Source organism: Trachemys scripta, chromosome 3 (assembly GCF_013100865.1).
Source record: "Trachemys scripta elegans isolate TJP31775 chromosome 3, CAS_Tse_1.0, whole genome shotgun sequence".
Taxonomy (NCBI): Eukaryota; Metazoa; Chordata; order Testudines; family Emydidae; genus Trachemys; species Trachemys scripta.
In genome coordinates, this window is record NC_048300.1 from 87855248 (window position 1) to 87873535 (window position 18288).

General features: G+C 40.5%; 1 protein-coding gene across 2 annotated transcripts in view; it reads left to right on the forward strand.

The window, feature by feature from the left end:
* The window catches only part of EZR (ezrin), a 56240-nt gene that overhangs the window by 13507 nt on the left and 24445 nt on the right, over positions 1-18288 (forward strand). For both annotated transcript variants that reach the window (XM_034765304.1, XM_034765303.1), the window contains exon 3: positions 9431-9514. In XM_034765304.1, the coding sequence (XP_034621195.1) occupies positions 9431-9514 (84 nt within the window). The remainder of the gene's footprint in view (positions 1-9430; positions 9515-18288) is intronic.

Genomic DNA, 18288 nt, shown 5'->3' on the forward strand with positions numbered 1-18288 from the left:
CACAGAAAAAATCAATCATGGGTCACACACAGCCGTGGGGGTGTGTGTGCGCGCGTGAGCTCTGGGATGGGACTGGTGGTGGTGGGGGGGGTTGGAGTGCAGGAGGGGGCTTGGGGCTGGGACAGTGGGTTGGGATGCAGGAGGAGATTCAGGGTGTGGGCGCCGGGTTTGGGAGGGGACTCAGGGCTGGGGCAGGGGGTTGGGGTGGAGATGCGGGGTCTGGGAGGTTAGGTTGCAGGAGGGGGTTCTAACCTGGGGCAGGGGGTTAGGGGTGCGGGCTCTGGCTGGGAGGCGCTTACCTCAGGTGGCTCCCGGTTGGCAGCACAGTGGGGCTAAGGCAGGCTCCCTGCCTGCCCTGGCTCTGTGTTGCTCCCAGAAGCGGCTGCCATGTCCAGCTCCTAGGCAGAGGCGCCCCCACCCACAGGCACTGTCCCTGCAGCTCCCATTGGCCACGGTTCCTGGCCAATGGCAGCTGCAGAGCCAGGGGCGGTGGCAGCACGTGGAGCTTCCCCTAGGCGCAGGGCCTATCAAGGCTGCACAGACATGCTGGCTTCTTCCGAGAGCTGCGCAGAGCCGACGGGATTTTTAACGGCCTGGCAAGCCAAGCTTTCCCCCTGCAGTGGGGCAAGCCAGTGCTTGCGGCTCCAGCCCTGCGGAGGGGTGGACTGAAGCTCAGTGCTGCTGTCCTGCAGTGCGGAGACTTGCTGTGGACCAAATGAGGCCTGCGGGCCATAGGGTTCCCCACCCCTGTTTAAGTAGGTCACTTTCTGTGTCACCAGTTTAGGAGTGGAAGAAGAAAACACTTAAAACTATGTTCATGAGCTCCCAGTCTTCTACAGTCATCTGATTATATTGCGAACTATATTGTGCTTTCTCTATCTTTGGGCCAGCAGGTGCACATCTTATTAGCCATTTTTCAGTCCATACTGGACATATTCTTTATACTGCTATTATCAAATGTTTAAAAATCATGGGTTGGACCCAAAAAATTGGCCTAACAATGCTGATTTAAAAAAAATAAATCTGGGGTTTGCTTGCCTTCTGGTTTTAGAGCCTTTTTAGGGTTCATGTTTTTTTCAAGCTTTTTCTCTGCATCCATGAGGCCTACAAATTACTTTTTTAAAATCAAAGCTGAGATTCTTCCATAATAACTTGTTTCCAAAAGCTGGGGCTATATTTAAAATATCAGCTCAAGACTTGTGATAAAAATGATTCTCACTTCTGTACTTTTGGTCCTGAACCAACCAACACTAATAATACGTGAATGTCAGTAGAGGGGAGTGCCCTTCCTGATATTTTGTAACATGAAAGCACTACTGCTAATAGCAGATATTTAGATCTGTTTACAGAAAGAGCTATTGGTAGTTGCTAAGGCTGAGGTGAGATTACCACCTGTAAAAACTTAGTGCAGATCTGAGAGGGGAATTTTACTATGTGGTTCTATGCCCAGATACTACTTATATCAAAGACCATAGGAATTATTTGTGTCTTGGGAGGGCAGAAATTGGACTTCTGTCATGTTGTGTCAGAGATGAGAATTCTGCTACTGAAAGAGCAGAAGTTTTCTTGTGTGTAATGCATAATGGGGAAATGTTTGCATGGCTTGCACACTCTCTCCATCTTATTGCAACCATAATATTTTTTAATTGCCTATTATTTAGATGTAGCTTAAAACTCAAAAAGAATATGTTAAGGAAAGCAGTAATAAACCTCACTGTATAAGGAATAGTAAAGACTAGAATTTCTGACCACAAGGAAGATAGAGTTAACAGATGACTTGACTGAACTATTCAGAACTTTAGAGTAAAACCTAGACTGTCAATCGCGGTTAACTCACATGATTAACTCAAAAAAATCAATCGTGATTAATTGCACTGTTAAACAATAGAATACCAATTGAAATTTATTAAATATTTTTGGATGTTTTTCTACATTTTCAATATTGATTTCAATTACAACACAGAATACAAAGTTCACAGTGCTCATGTTATATTGTTTTTGATTACAAGTATATGCACTGTAAAAATGATAACAGAAATAGTATTCAATTCACCTCATACAAGTACTGAAATGCAATTGCTTTATTGTGAAAGTGTAACTTATAAATGCAGATTTTTTGGTTACATAACTGCACTCAAAAACAAAACAGTGTAAAACTTTAGAGCCTACAAGTCCACTCAATCCTACTTCTCATTCAGCCAATTGCTAAGACAAATAAGTTTGTTTACATTGATGAGAGATACTGCTGCCTGCTTCTTCTTTACAGTGTCGCCTGAAAGTGAGAACTAGTGTTTGTATGGCACTTTTGTAGCTGGCTCTGCAAGGTATTTACATGCCAGATGTACTAAACAGTCGTATGTCCTTTCATGCTTCCATGCTGATGATGCTCATTTAAAAAAATAGTGTCAATTAAATTTGTGACTGTACTCCTTGGGGAGAGGATTGTATGTCTCCTGCTCTGTTTCACCCGCATTCTGCATATACACCTCTACCTCGATATAACACTGTCCTTGGGAGCCAAAAAATCTTATCGCGTTATAGGTGAAACCACGTTATATCGAACTTGCTTTCATCCACTGGAGTGCGCAGCCTCTCTTCTGTTCTCCCCTCCACCCCGAAGCACTGCTTTACCGCGTTATATCTGAATTTGTGTTATATCGGGTCACGTTATATCCGGCTAGAGGTGTATTTCATATTCTAGCAATCTCGGATGATGACCCAGCATGTTTGTTTTAAGAACATTTTCACAGCAGATTTGACAAAATGCAAAGAAGATACCGATGTGAGATTTCTAAAAATAGCTACAGCAATTGACCCAAGGTTTAAGAATCTGAAGTGCCTTCCAAAATATGAGAGGGATGAGGTGTGGAGCATGCTTTTAAAAGTCTTAAAAGAGCAACACTCAGATGTGGAAACTACAGAACCCAAACCACCAAAAAAGAAAATCAACCTTCTGCTGGTGACATCTGACTCAGATGATGAAAATGAACATGCGTCAGTCTGCACTGCTTTGGATCATTATCAAGCAGAACCCATCATCAGCATGAACGCAAGTATTCTGGAATGGTGGTTGAAGCATGAAGGTACATGAATCTTGAACGCATCTAAGTATCTTGCAACACTAACTACAACAGTGCCATGCGAATGCCTGGTCTCACTTTCAGGTGACATTGTAAACAAGAAGCGGGCAGCATTGTGTGTCTGAGTGATTGGTTGACAAAGAAGTTGGACTGAATGGACTTGTAGGCTCTAAAGTTTTACATTGTTTTATTTTTGAATGCAGGTTTTTTTTGTACACAATTTTACATTTGTAAGTTCAACTTTCATGATAAAGAGATTGCATGACAGTACTTGTATGAGGTGAATTGAAACATTTGTTTTACAGTGCAAATATTTGTAATAAATGTAAAGTGAACACTGTACACTTTGTATTCTGTGTTGTAATTGAAATTAATATATTTGAAAATGTAGTAAACATCCCAAAATATTTAAAATAATGGTATTCTATTGTTTAATAGCGTGATTAATCACAATTTTTTTTAATCACTTGACAGCCCTAGTAAAAACTGATAAGTCCTTCCTATCATCTGACAAGGAGTTGCTCTGTATAATGTACTTATTGTGTTTTACTGGTGTTTAAATTATTGCCCTGTATCCTATGGAATTTACTGCTGAAGGAAAGAAATAAGTGTTGCCTAACTTTATGGTCTTTTAATTTACAAAATCACAGATGTTACTAATGTAAAGGATCTCATGTATCAGGGTGTAAGATGACTATTAGCGTGTGGGTTTTTTTTGTTTTGTTTTTGTTTTTTTCCTCCTCCCCTCTGGGTACAGCATACAACAATTGGCTGTACAGTGGTTAACCTGGCCCAGTTGTAAGGTGGGTGCCTTCTTGGAATTAACTGTGGCCAGAAATCATAGAATCATAGAATATCAGGGTTGGAAGGGACCTCAGGAGGTCATCTAGTCCAACCCCCTGCTCAAAGCAGGACCAATCCCCAGACAATTTTTTGCCCCAGATCCCTAAATGGCCCCCTCAAGGATTGAACTCACAACCCTGGGTTTGGCAGGCCAATGCTCAAATAGGCAAACAGAAGAGATGGATCATACCACTGATCCAGTGTTGCAGGATTTATGGCAAGTTTTTCATACACTCAATTAAGTTCAATTTTAAAAAGGAATTTGTAACACCCTTCTGTTAAAAGATGATATCTTGCCCTAGGATATGGCTTATTTTAAAAAAAACAAAACATTAATGCTTTAAGACCCTTATAATTGACAGGTTACCTGGAAAACAAAAGGTTTCTATTGAAACTACCACGGCTTCTACAATAAGGCCCTACGAAATTCATGGCCATGAAAAACACATCATGGACCATGAAATCTGGTCTTTAATCTATACTATATAGATTTCATGGGGGAAACCAGCATTTCACAAATTGTGGGTCCTGACCCAAAAGGGAGTTTCAGGGGGATCGTGGTATTGCCACCCTTACTTCTGCTCTGCCTTCAAGGCTGGGTGGCCGGAGAGCTGCGGCTGTGGCCAAGCTCTGAAGGCAGCGTGTGTCCCCCGCTGCAGCACAGAAGGTAAGGGTGCAGTACCACACTGTGCCTCCCTTACTTCTGCACTGCTGCTGCTGGCAGCAGCTCTGCCATCAGAGCTGGGCTCCCAGCCAGCAGCCGTTGCTGCCCAGCTCTGAAGGCAGCACCGCTGCCAGCAGCAGCGCAGAAGTAAGGATAGCAGTACCAGAAACCCTTCTCTTCTCTTCCCTGCCCCCCCCCATAACCTCGTGACCCCTTCCCCTGCTCCAGCCACACAACTCCTTTTTGGGTTAGGACCCCTACAATTACAACACTGAAATTTTAGATTTAAATAGCTGAAATCATGAAATTTACAATTTTTAAAATACTGTGACCATGACATTGATCAAAATGGACCGTGAATTTGGTAGGGCCCTACTTAAAAAGATACTGCTGATCTGAAACTGGATTAAGTAGGTAGGAGCAGAGCAGCCTTGTTTATGTGTGGGCCTGAATGAAACTTTTCTTCATACTTCCACTTTTCTGTCCCAATAACAAGTAGGTTGTTCAGAGCAGACATTGTTCAAGTCTAAATCATAGGCTTAGTATTCCATAGTCCAGTAGATGAGGCTTGTAAAAACTGTGATCTTAAAAACTGTGATCTTAAACCTGAACAGTTTGACTCAAGGCTGAGTGTAAACTTATTTTATGATCATGCTGAAAAGCTAAGAGAGGAAATGATTATATAGTTCATCACTTGCACAGTTCTCTCTCTGGCTGTGGGGTGGGGTGTGTTCATTCTCCTCATCTTTTTTCCACTCTGAGTGCACAAGAGTGTCTCTGCACAGGCCAGGCCATGTGTTTTGTGTTTTTTTTTCTTTTTTTAATTTCTGTATATGAAAACACAACACAAAATATTTAATACATTTGTTTAAGGTCCTGATCCTGTAAACTTAAATACATATATAATATATAATGCCTACTTAATTCTATACATGTGAATAACCTACTCAATGTGAATAAGTGTTTGCAGAATTGGGGCCTAAATGTGGAAAGACAGCATCTTGCTGTTTAGCACTTGTATATGCTAAAGTGTAAATATTTCATACACTGTGTATGGTACGTACATTATCCCTTTACTTGTCTGAGTTGCTACCATATTGGTGGGTTTTTCTATCTTAGCTAAGGGCCAAATTTCAGTTTTGGGATAATGCCAAGATTTACTATGGATGTCCTAAATGGTGAGCTATCATGCTGTCCCCATGCAGCGATGACTTCCCATTTGGAAGTCTCCCTCTTATGCATCAGGCTTCCTCCTTAACTCCCTTCCATTGAGGTTTCTGTTGCTAATAGACTACTAATCTGTCTGCTCCCACCATAGCATCTTCTCCAGTTGTCTGTACCTATGCAATTTAGATTGTCAGCCTGTTTGCTTTGGCTCTCATCTGTGGCCACTACTTTCTTATGGGCCTTGCTGATTACAGCTTTGGCATTGACCTCACCTTATGGGGGGAAAAAGCCTTGTAATCCCTGACTCCCACCAAGGGTCTCAAGAAGGCTTAGGCTCTCGACACCGCCTTTGTTACCTTGCCTCCGAGACCAAAAACTTGTACCGTGTCTCTGTGGTCCGTCTGAAAGCTGATTCTGGAATATTCACACGGAGTTCTTGTTCAGAATAAGGCTTACTGGGAGGCAGGAAGTGCGGGGGGACCTCTTAGATGGAAGACTCTGTAGCCTTACCAGGAAGGCCACGGATCCTTGAAAGTACAGTGGACAATTGAAAGCATAATGTTTCTCTTTCTAGAGATCAATGAGTGGTCCTTGTCTGACCTCTTTGGCACTGACAGATATCCAGGTCCCAGAGCCAAGTTCTTCCTTAGCTCTGCTGGCCACTTAGTTGATCATGAACCTTTTTTGAAATGCAGAATGAGAGGGTTCACTTAACCTTGTCTCAGTGTAGGGAAAATTAATATTTGGATGAATCAGGCAGCCAGTGGAATACATGTTTAGCATTACGGTATAGCCCACTGCAACAGAGAGCAGATAGTTTACATGTAATAGTTTTGCCCTATGTTCTTACAGCTAACCCCTGTTCAAACAACTAAAAATAAATGTGAGGTGTGGGACCTTTATAAGCAGTAGTTGATTGTGTGGCTGTTTCTGTAGCTTCTTAAAAATGAAGTATAACCAGGAGGATATCTCGCTATCTGAGTACTTAATCTTTGATATCCTTTCAAACTAGGGAGCTAAAGAACTCTTAATATTCTCCCCACTCATACAGTAATGATGTGCTAGTTGCTACTAAAGCAAGACCTGTAACTTGATGTCAGTTGGAATGCCATGTATAGGAAGGCAGTAGGATTCAGCTCTGTGGTGGTAGGGAAAATATCCTTTCAACCTCCTTAAAATCTCCGCAAAAATGTACTTTACCCCACAATGTGGCTTTCAGCCAAAAGTGTAAATAATCTAAAGGAACTGCAGCTTTGTATTGTATGTAAGGATTACGAATGTATGCATTCCTTAGAGGGTGTGGGGAGAGATTAGTATATAATATTATCTGACGTTCCTGTGTTGCAGGGGGTGGGCAAGAAGATTTCTTATTTGCCAGGGGTTAGATCTTCAAATTTGGGTTGCCATTTCTAAATAGAGCTTACTTTCAGCTTTCAATGTCTCTTCCCCTCCCCCCGTACCTCTAGTACACATTGAGTTGGAAAATCCTTCCTTCCCTTTTGACAGGAAAAAGACTCTTTTTTTTTTTTTTTTTTTTTTAAGTGTGGAAATTGGGTACTGTCTCATATTTTAAAGCATTCCAGAACTCTGCAAATACTAGAGCTAGGGTGGAAAAGAAGTTTTCGAAAAGTTTTTAGATTCAGTTGAAAAGAAATCTAGAACCTGCAAAATTCTCTCATGCTTGACTGTTTTTAAACAGTATCATTTTATCTGAACAAACCCTTAAAGGCATTGGGTCATCTAGCAGACCGCTTCTAGGGTTTGGCCACGGCGGATACACAATTGTGCAACTGTTGATTCTTCAATAGGTAAATAACTGGAAAGAAGGAATGGAGAGATTTTTTTTTTTCTAATAACTTGTTATTTTAATGACTCTTGGAGCCTATGTAACTCACTGAAAGTGTCTTACGTTTTAACCTGAAGGTGTTCCATTTTGTAATTAAATACATTAAAACTATTATTGCCAATATTTTACAGTTGACATAAGTGTAGTTTCATATATAAATTATAATTTTCAAGGGCGGTCTCCAGTATCTACATTATTTTTAAGTAGCTGAAAGCTATTTAAACTTGAAACACTGTGCAAAAGGGCAGATATTTCTCTTCCACCTCTTAATCCCAGTCTAAAAATATTTTGAAATGTCACTGGTATACAAGTTCCTCACCTATAGCAACAGAGGGTCCTGTGGCACCTTTAAGACTATCAGAAGTATTGAGTCTGAAGAAGTGAGGTTCTTATCCACGAAAGCTTATGCTCCCAATACTTCTGTTAGTCTTAAAGGTGCCACAGGACCCTCTGTTGCTTTTTACAGATTCAAACTAACACGGCTACCCCTCTGATACTTGTCACCTATAGCAGACTTTTCTGTTCTGTTAGTTTTGGCTTTCTGTAGTGTTGCATTCGTAAAATGATGTGTCCATCTTTTCACCCTAAAGAGGAGGAAAAATACACCAACCTGTACAATATGTGGCTGGCAAATAAAAATATCCTTGCGTTATTTTAGAAATGCAGATTATACAGGAAGCAAATGGTGGAACAAAGAAGGAAGAGGAGAGCATTACATCCCCTATCCCTCATCTTGTGTAGCAAAACTGTCTGTGGTTTCAAGTTCTTGTTCTCATGGTTTATTACCTCTCCCTTACCGATATTTATGTTGCAACCCTGGGGGATGGAGGGAGGAGTCTTCCTGAGGTGTGCAAAGTGCAGTACTTTTTAGGTGACAGTATTGTTGTATCGTACCTTCAGACAATCCTTTTCTGAGCTGCCACTACTGTGCAGCTCCTTATGATCCTTCCTGCAGGCTTGGTTGCTGCTTTCCTGGTGTGTGTGGTTTTTTTTTTTTTTTTTTTTTTTTTAAATTAATAGACAATTTCTTTGTTACTAGTAAAATATCTCTAGTATTCTGCATACAGTACTGACCTTTCTATTTTATACACTTGATCACCTTTCTCCTTTTGCCTTTGGAAAAAACACAATTAATCAGATTTATTATTAAAATATTTGTTCCACAGTGTTCTTAAACCTCCCTTAATGCCTTTTTACATGCTCAGCAGATCAGTTATAAGCATAATAATTGACGTTCATTAGATTAATGCTGATTGGCTTGGAAGAATAATCAACTGCCTTTTACCTTTAAAACCTTATGTTAAATCTAGCTCTAGCATAAAGGGGAGCTGAACATATAATTTTAAACTTCTAAATTTAATTTGGTCATTATGACATTCTTTTAGGATTAAGGGGTGTCTTAAATGCAGCATGCAGTCCTTGCTCACCATGTGCTGTGCTCAGAAGCAATCAACACTAAAATGTTTTCTCATTTAACCAGAAGTCCAATCCAATTCCAGGCTGAGTAACAAAACCTGTGGAGCAATCTGGATAAGCCAGTGAAGTCAGTGCCCTTAATTAACTTTGTCTATGTGATAATGCAAAACTCTAATTGAGGAATACACTAAAATGTAAATAGTCTTTTTATTTTTAAAAGAGAGCGAGAGACTGGAGCCATTGTTAATGCTCCTCCTCAGTGAGGTGAAGATGCCTATGATGCCTTTAAGATTTTTTTTATTGGAAATAATGCTTAAAAACATGTACAGTACTGGTTCTATGAAATATACATATAGTTCACACTGGTTGTATGGTTTTTCAATATTTTTTAAATCACTCTTATTTTCCCTTTAGCTCAATGTTCGAGTTACCACTATGGATGCGGAGCTGGAGTTTGCCATCCAGCCTAACACTACAGGCAAACAGCTATTTGACCAGGTCAGTTGTGCATGTGTGTGAAACCATTGTAGATTGTAAGCGCTTCTTCACGTCATGAACCGTTTCTCTTCTGACTTTGTACAGGGCATATCAGAATGGGGTATTCTAAAGCCTGACTGTTGCCTTTGGACTTGGCCACAATAAATAAGCAAAGATCCTTAAAAATAATAATAATAATAATTGGCCACTTTTTTTATGTTAGAGATAACTAACAAATAAATGGTATGTCTGTCAAATATCCACTAGTGCATTCATCCAGCCTTTACTGCTCTTGATATTTGCCTTATTCTCTCCAGCAGAGACGCTCATGGGTTGTCCTCTCAGTATGGTGAACACAATAAACACATTTACGAACATAATCTCCCCCATAATGAGCCTCTGCTAGAACTCAGTGCACCTTCTGTGAGGTTGCAGTATCTTACGAAATTACTCAGTCATTTAATAATTATTAATCTCACTCTGAGACTTTAAATATTGGGCATCTGTCCCTGCTAGGGGATTACAAAGGGAAGGAGACAATAACAGCCTGGAATCAAGGGGCAATGGTAATGACTTTAATGGCTTATATTCCAAAGGGTATGAGAGAGGCTGATTAGTATCCCTGGGGCCCACGTTTCTCTAGTGAAGCCCATTTCCAAGTGATTATGAATCTTTCCCTTTATATTGAGTTTCATTCTCTGGGTGCCAGAGGTATAGTAGAGCATCCTGGAAAGGTTTCACTGTGCCACCTTGCTAGTTTCTTCCATTGCTGATGTGCTGTCCTGTGAAGAATGAGCTGTTTAAAACCCTTTCATGTGGGTAATGTCTTACCTTAAGCTGATGATATGTCTTGTCTAGATTAGTGACTTTTGTCTTTCTACTGATGTAGAGGGACATACTGTAGAATGAGCCCTGAGCTACAGTACACTGTTAGATCAACATAGGGAAGCTTATGTTGACCTAACTCTATCATTGTACACACTACAGTCTTACTCCCTCCAATAAAACTGCTCCACTACACCAACATAATAGGGCCTTGTCTACACCACAAAGTTTTGTCAGCAAAAGTTATTCCGCTTTAATTTAAAGCGCTTTAATTAAAACCGCTGTTGCACATCCACACTAGCTCCTTGTGTCGGCAGAGGGCATCCATGCTAGCAGCTCTTGCATAGACACAGAGCAGTGCACTGTGGGTAGCTATCCCACTGTGCAACTGGCTGCAGGGTGCTTTGGGAAGGGTTTGCAATGCCTCATGGGGCACATATAGCGTCACGTGATGCAGGTTTCTCCAGGGACATCCTACTAGGTTGAAAAAGCAGCTGAGGACTGAAGTGTGTGTGTGGTGGTGGTGTGGGGGGGGAGAGAGAGGTGTGTCTGGGGCGGGGAAGACAGCAGGCTGAAAGACCTATCCTGAGGCAGGGGGAGGGGGACACTCCCCCCACATCAGGCCCTGGTGTCCTCTTCTCCCCCCCCCCCCCAAGTGCAGGGCAAAATAGGGGCATTCCACGTTAATAACTGACGCCTCAAATTTTCTGTATTGTTTATTTTTTAAATATTCTCTAATAAAATTTAAATTTGCTCTTTGTTCTCCAAATGGAGCAGCATGCTCAGCTGTCAGATACTTCAGGTAGCTTTGAAAGGGGAGGGGCGCATGCCTGCAGGACAGCAGAGATCCAAATAGTGAGCAGAGCAGTTACAGCAGGCATTGTGGGATACTGGTGGAAGCTACTTATGTGGACAAAACAAACAGCAGTGTCTACTCTGATGCTTTGTCACTTTGACTTTGCTGCCAAAAGCTTTATGCCTCTCATTGAGGTGGTTTTATTTTGTTGGCAAAACAGCAGAGTTTTGCCACCAAAAGTAGCTTTGTAGTGTGTACATCTCCCCTGTTTGTCAGCAAAAGGCCGCTTTTGCTAACAAAACTTTATAGTGTAGACAAGGCCTAACTCTACCTCCACCAGAGGCGTAGGACTTATATTGGTATAATTAGGGTGACATTGTCCATGTAGATGCTGCTTTACTTATGTCAGCTGTTGGCTGTCATTCTTGTCAATTTCATGGCTCCAGGCTAGAGCTGTGAAATTGACAAGAAAATCCTCTTCCCAGGGAGCCAGGCTGCCTACGGGGTCCTGGCTCCACGCTCCCCACACGGTCCCTCTTAAGTCGGTGGAATGTGCACCACTGACAGAAGGAGGGTAGTGTGGATATGAACTCCGCAGTAATTACTGCAGTGGCTGTAAGTCGACCTAATATAGGTGTACATGACAATATGAGGGTTGTGTATTAAGGGCAAATTCTTTTAATAACTGAATATACAGTAGAACATCAGTTACGAACACCAGAGTTACAAACTGACCAGTCAATCACATTAGCTCATTTGGAACCGAAAGTACGCAATCAGGCAGCAGGAGAGATGGAAATAAGAAAAGCAAGTACAATACGTTGTTAAACGTAAACTACTAAAAAAAAAAAAGGGAAAGTTTAAAAAAAAAATAGATTTCACAAGGTAAGGAAACTGTTTCTGTGCTTGTTTCATTTAAATTAAGATGGATAAACGCAGCATTTTTCTTCTGCACAGTAAAGTTGTATTAAGTCAATGTTCGATTGTAAACTTTTGAAAGATCCACCATAACCTTTTGTTCAGAGTTACGAATACTTCAGAGTTACAACCTCCATTCCCAATGTGTTTGTAACTCTGAGGTTCTACTCTTTATATCGGGGTCCCCAACGTGGTGCCCGTGGGCACCATGGCGTCCAAGTGCACCCGCGTACTGGCCGGTGGATGAGCATTCGCCGAAATGCCCCCGATTTTTGGCAGCGACACCTCTGGATGACGCTGCTTGTCAGCGGCATTTCGGGTGGATGCTCGTCCGCTGCCACAGTCCTCCGTGGCTCGTCGTCTGGCACCCGCTAGATGAAAAAGATTGGGGACCACTGATTTATATAAATATGATGAACACACTTACTTCCATCAGGTATCTTTTTAAATATCTGGGTTAAAATATTGCACACATGAATTGCTGTAACACCTTGGACTTCTACAATAACACTTCTTGATTCAAGTCTTAAGGCAATTGCCAAAGGAAGGTATTATCACCATTCTGTACAGATGGGGAAGCAAGGAGGAAACTGAGGAACAGATGTTGTGAGTTGGCTGCAGAGTAACAGGACCCCAGAAGAGTCAGGCATTTTGCATATTAAGTGTAACTGCTTTTTATAGGGCACATCCACCTTGTGCATTAAGACAAAGCAAAGAGGCTGACCACTGGTGTCAGTGGGTTCTTCGAAACACACAGGTCTTATAGGCACTGAAGAACATGGGCAGCCAAACTCTCCTCTTGCTGTTGCTCCGAGGATATGTTTAAAAGAAACAGCATGAGCTCATCTCTGATGTCACTAGTGGGAGGTGGGGCCGCTATGGCTCAGAACAAGAACGAGGCAGTGATTGGATTGAGGCAAGTGGCATTTTTGTAAACCTTTTTATACCTTCTTTTTGTGCCTGTAACAAATACTCAAGAGTTTTTATTGATTGGGTAGAACAGAAATAGGCCAAGAATGGCCTAATTTATCCTAGGCTTGCTTTTCACAAAGACCTAGCTGTACTTCTATATATATTAGAGAGATTCACAGCTCTGGCTTGAAAGAGAACTTGTTTGTAATCATAAAGACTCCTGTATGCCAACAGAGCATTAATATTGCCTGGAAAGAGAGACTAAAACTGTACACAAAAATGGCAAGATTAGCTTAACGTCTCTTACAAAATGTTGAATGAGTTGGGTCAAACAGTTTTTCTTTGCTCCTCTACTGGTCCTTTTAACAAAAGGCTGTGTAGTCTGTCTTTCAGCTCAAGTAGGCAGAACTGGCTGAATAGCATGCATTCTTTATACAAATTTTGTCAACACGCTTTGAATGACATTTCAGACAAGAGTTGGCCAGAGCCAACTCAGTCTTGTGGGAACTGTGCGGATTCCTTTTTTATAGAAAAGATAGTCTGAGTAGCTTTTGTTTTGGTCTGACTTGCAATCACTGCTGTACTTGAAAGCTAACTTGCAATATCACATTTTATTGTAAGAATGATGCAATTTTAATTTCTTTTGATCACTACAGACCTGGGCTAGATTTGAAATCTATAGACTGTTTGCCAAATCTCCAATAAAATGACTTTAATTAAAGCAGCATTTAGTTGTATGACCTAGCTACAGTAGCTACCTGTAGATCTGGCTTGACTTGCTACGCAGAGAATAGAGGAGGGTTGCAGTAGGAAGGGGGAGAATATATTTACTTCAATCTTTCAGGGTATAACTTTCAGAAGTTCCAAAGGCTCACTTTCAAAAATGATTTAGGAATTATTGAAAAATCTTATCCCCAATCTTTAATGTTGCCTGCTATAGATGAAAGTCAAATATTTCAGGCAGAAGTGATTGTTTTAAGATGCTTCTTCAAATATCTAACTCTATTTCTATGGATATACCATCTTGAAATACAATCAAGCGGAGTGGTGGTATACTAAATATAGCTAGCTTTTGCATAAATGGCAGAAAAGTCTCAAGATTTCTTAACTACAGTTGAACTTTGATGTGAAAAATAAGCTTAAAACAAATTTAAAAAATAACAGGAGTGGCAAAGTAGTGTTGGCTACTACCGCTTACAATGATTTACCGCGTCTACCAAGATTCCTAGGAGTACCTTTCTTTCCCACCCCTGCCCACTGTTCTTTTTAACAGTCTTCCATATGATTGGGATGAAATATCAATGAAATAGTATGCTGGGACAGAAAACTCTTTAATCTGACATGGTCTTCCAGTGTCCGTTGCTGGAAAGGTAACAAGGTCTTGCAAATCTCACACTGAAATGACAAGATCTCATTTAATTTCCCTCAAGACCTTGTTCTATATTGGGGGAAATACTGAGAGGGCTGGGGAGGTCCACGTGTCTATGGAGAATGTATGTTGATGTAATCCAAAGCAGACATACTTATTTTTAAAGTCTCATTTATCCCATCATGATATTCTGTTCCAGCAACTCTTCCCATCTCTCATCAAACAATTAAAAAGAACAAGAGTTGGGTTGGGGATCAGTTCCCCATCAGAAACCAGTTAGCTCTGGGGGCCACAGGTGAACAGCAATATTCATCTGTCTAATTGAAAAGCTGCATTGAGAGATTGTCGGGTTTTTATGTTTTGAAGGGGTGGGGTTGAAACTTAAACTGATCTTTATTTTAAAACTTCCACACCTGAATCTTTTCTGGTTGCTGAGGCACTCTGCTTTGTGACAATAGCTGCTATTCAGAATAAAGCTATAGTCTACCAACATCTTGCCATAGTCCATGCAGAAGTTGGCTCCCAAGGACTCCTCAACAGCACAATGTAAGGGGCAATTTTAACAAGGCAATGACTAGAAGCAGGCTTTCTGTATGAAGTAAGAAAAAGAAAGTAGTATTCATTTAAAAAAAAAATCTAGAATAAACTACCGTAAAGGGATAACATCCACTTAAAATCTTCAGACTCTGTGTGTGTGTGTGTGGGGGGGGGGGGGTTACTTTCTACTATTGCAAGTGACACCTAAGATTAGAGAGTAATTATTTTCCTGCTCTTTCATTTTGTTGACTTTGCATTCGGTGTGTAGAAACAGTGAAACTAACTAGGAACGTAAGACTTGCCAGACCCAGGATCCATCCAGTTCAGTATCCTGTCTCCAGTAGGGTCCAGCAACAGATGCCTTAGAGGAAGGGGCAAGAAACCCTACATTAGGCAGATGTGTGATAATCTGCCCTCCCCCCCCACACACACACACTTGTCCTAACCCCTAATAATTAGATTGGCTTAAATCCTGAAGCATGAGATTTAATATCACTACTCAATCAGTCCATTATTTATGTGAGCCTTTGCCCAGCAATGGGAGACTTTAAAAGGAAAGGTGACTGTGAACCCAATTTCCATTACTAATGTACCAGCTTATTTCCAATTTAAGGTCACAATCTGTGGACTGGCTGTGAATTTGTGTGTGTGTGTCTTTGTTTTAAGAAGTGTTTTGATTAAAGAGCACTTCTAGTCTGGCAAAAGCCACCACTTTATTGAACACCTCTAACTTGGGCTGCAGAACCCTCGCTGCTGGTGATGTGAGAGTATGAAAGGAAACCGATAACTCCAGCTGTGATATAAGAGTCTTTCAGGCTGGCAGTCAGAAGGCGTCTTCATTTTAGGAGGCAGCACACTTTATCTAGAAATCCACAGAGAGAATGGATTTTCTCCCCGCCCCCATGTTTAGAATCACTATCTGGAGCAGAATTGGACTTTAAATAGTCTTCTGCCGAAAGGAACCACAATGTATGCTATTCTCTCAAGTTATGCTTCCTGTATAAGTGTATGTAAATACACCATGTTCTAGAAGAGAAACAGATGTAGACCACTTTTTCCTTTTTGGTAAACATTTTAAGTAGGACTTTTGAAATCTGTAAGTTTAACAATATCAAAGACAAGGGAAAATATCCCTACCCTCCTAGACTAGAATGTAGAGCACTGGAAGTATAACATCAAATATTCATCTTAAGTTGGCCTAATTCATTACCCCAGTAGCCTATTTTCAGGCTTTCGAACATCAGTTGGTTTTCTGCTTGCAGTAATACAAAAGGCTTGTCTATATGGGGGAACTGATAGATTAAGTTATAGCTATAGTTATTCCACTATTCAAAACAACTTCCCTATGTAGACAAGCCCAAACAAGCATATAAATCTAAATGTACCTGAAAGCAGCAAAGTAAGATTTAAATTTGCATGAGCAGGCTCTAATACATGTAGTGCAAGCTCTGCGGATTACTAGCAAACTCTGTTTTCAAACTTACTGTGTGTATGGCAGACCTCTGAACCTTTATTTAATTAGAAACTACTTCACTGGCTTGTGTAAAGGTGTGTGTTTATTTTATTTAAAAAGTTAAGCCTATGAATGTTCCAACCCCTTTCCTTTTAGATCAGGCTCATATTCAGGGTCTTCATACTTTTCCCACAGCACAAGGAGTTTCACAATCCTGGATTCCTACAATCTTTCAAAAACAGCCACTAGTTTCTGCACGGTAACTTATGGGTAATGGAATGGGATCAAGTTGGTGGCACACTCACCTCCTTTAAACAACTGAGAATACACTTGGGAAGGCAACACCTACTTTGAGAGTTGCTGGCTTAATTAACAAACAATTTTTGTGATTAAACTGAAGATCCTTAGTCCAGTTTGTGTCATTCTGTTTGTACATTCACACTGATCAAACATCGGTTAACCAAAACTTAGTCCCATCCGTATCAATGACTGATCTCCCATCTAGTAAATATCTTTAATACAAACAAAATAATTGGAAAAGTACTAGGTTATAAAGCTACATACCATCTCTTATTTTTTAAATATCGCATCATGTAATTTTTTTAAGTACCTATTGCAAAGTGTGAGCGCATGTTAATTCTATATGACTTGTTAAAATCACAGACCATCATGGCGTATCACATTCTTGTGATCTGTGAAAATCTATCTTGATTGTGGTGCCTGGAGTTAACATTTCACAATCCCCAGAGGTCAGGGAGCAGCATCTGTCAAGTAGACCATTTGTAATAGCTTGTCAAGGTGAACTAGGTTATCCCTGCATCAGGGGTAGTCAATTATTTTTTGTCAAGCTACAAATTTCTTGGTGAAGGTATAGTCAGGGTCCAGGGAAAATAATAAAAAAAAAAAACTACAATTTCTGGGTCCTTTCAAAGGCATCTGATGGTCCAGATTTGGCAGGTGGTCCACCTATTGACTACCCCTGTCCTACAAATAAACTAAATAATATATGCTATCAGCTAAAGTAGTGTCTTGACTTTTTAAATGAGTAGTACAATTGCTTTATTTGATCTGGAAAGAGCCAAATGACCCTTGAACTTAAAGGCCTTTTTAAATGAGTTGTAACCTTGCTGGAGAGTAGATTCAAATAGTTCTGTTGAATATGATTTTAACTTAAACTGGCTCAATTGCACTGAAGATAAGGCTTAAGTCCTTCATCATTGCAAAAATGAGCTAAATCCTGTTGCTTAACTCATGGAGTATTCCTGTTGGCTGCCATGGTGTTTCCTAAGAGACCAATCAAATACGAGCAGTAGGATTAGGCCCTGCAGTGTGACTGTGCTGTAGGCAATAAAAATAGCTTTAGAATGTGGCCTTATTTTTTCATCTTCTGCCTTTTAATTGGCATGCTGCTGTTAGTTGGCTTTCATAGGATTACCAGGCATCTTACTCCATCTGGAATAGATATGAGACTCTAGAATTTGCTGCTTCAGTACCCTTTACTTGCCATCTTGACAATGGGAATCATTTTTTTTTTTTTAAGTTGTATCTAAAGGTCTCAATGGTGAGCTGATGCATGTATCCAGTTACTGGATTTTGTGGTTTGATCTAGGTTTTCTGTATTACCATCCCCACTTAGTTAAATCCTGATTCAAATCTCAAAATGCATGAGATTTTAAAAAAAATGAGGCTTCTTTGTCCTCTGTTGCTGGAGGCAGATTTTTAAGTTTGTGGGAGCCTAACTTCCATTGAAATAGGAGTTAGGCACCTAAATGCATTTTAAAATCTGACTTTGAAGACTTGAGGGCTCTTTTTTTTTTTAAGCTTCTGCAGACTAGAAAACTATATTTTTTCAATTAAACTTGAGATTTTCTGGAGTGCAACAGTTGGGACTTTAATAAAAACCTCAAACCATGACACTTGCCATAAAATCACGAGAACTGGGCTTTGTGCAGCAGAATGAATTTTGAGCGTTGGCATTCTTGTCA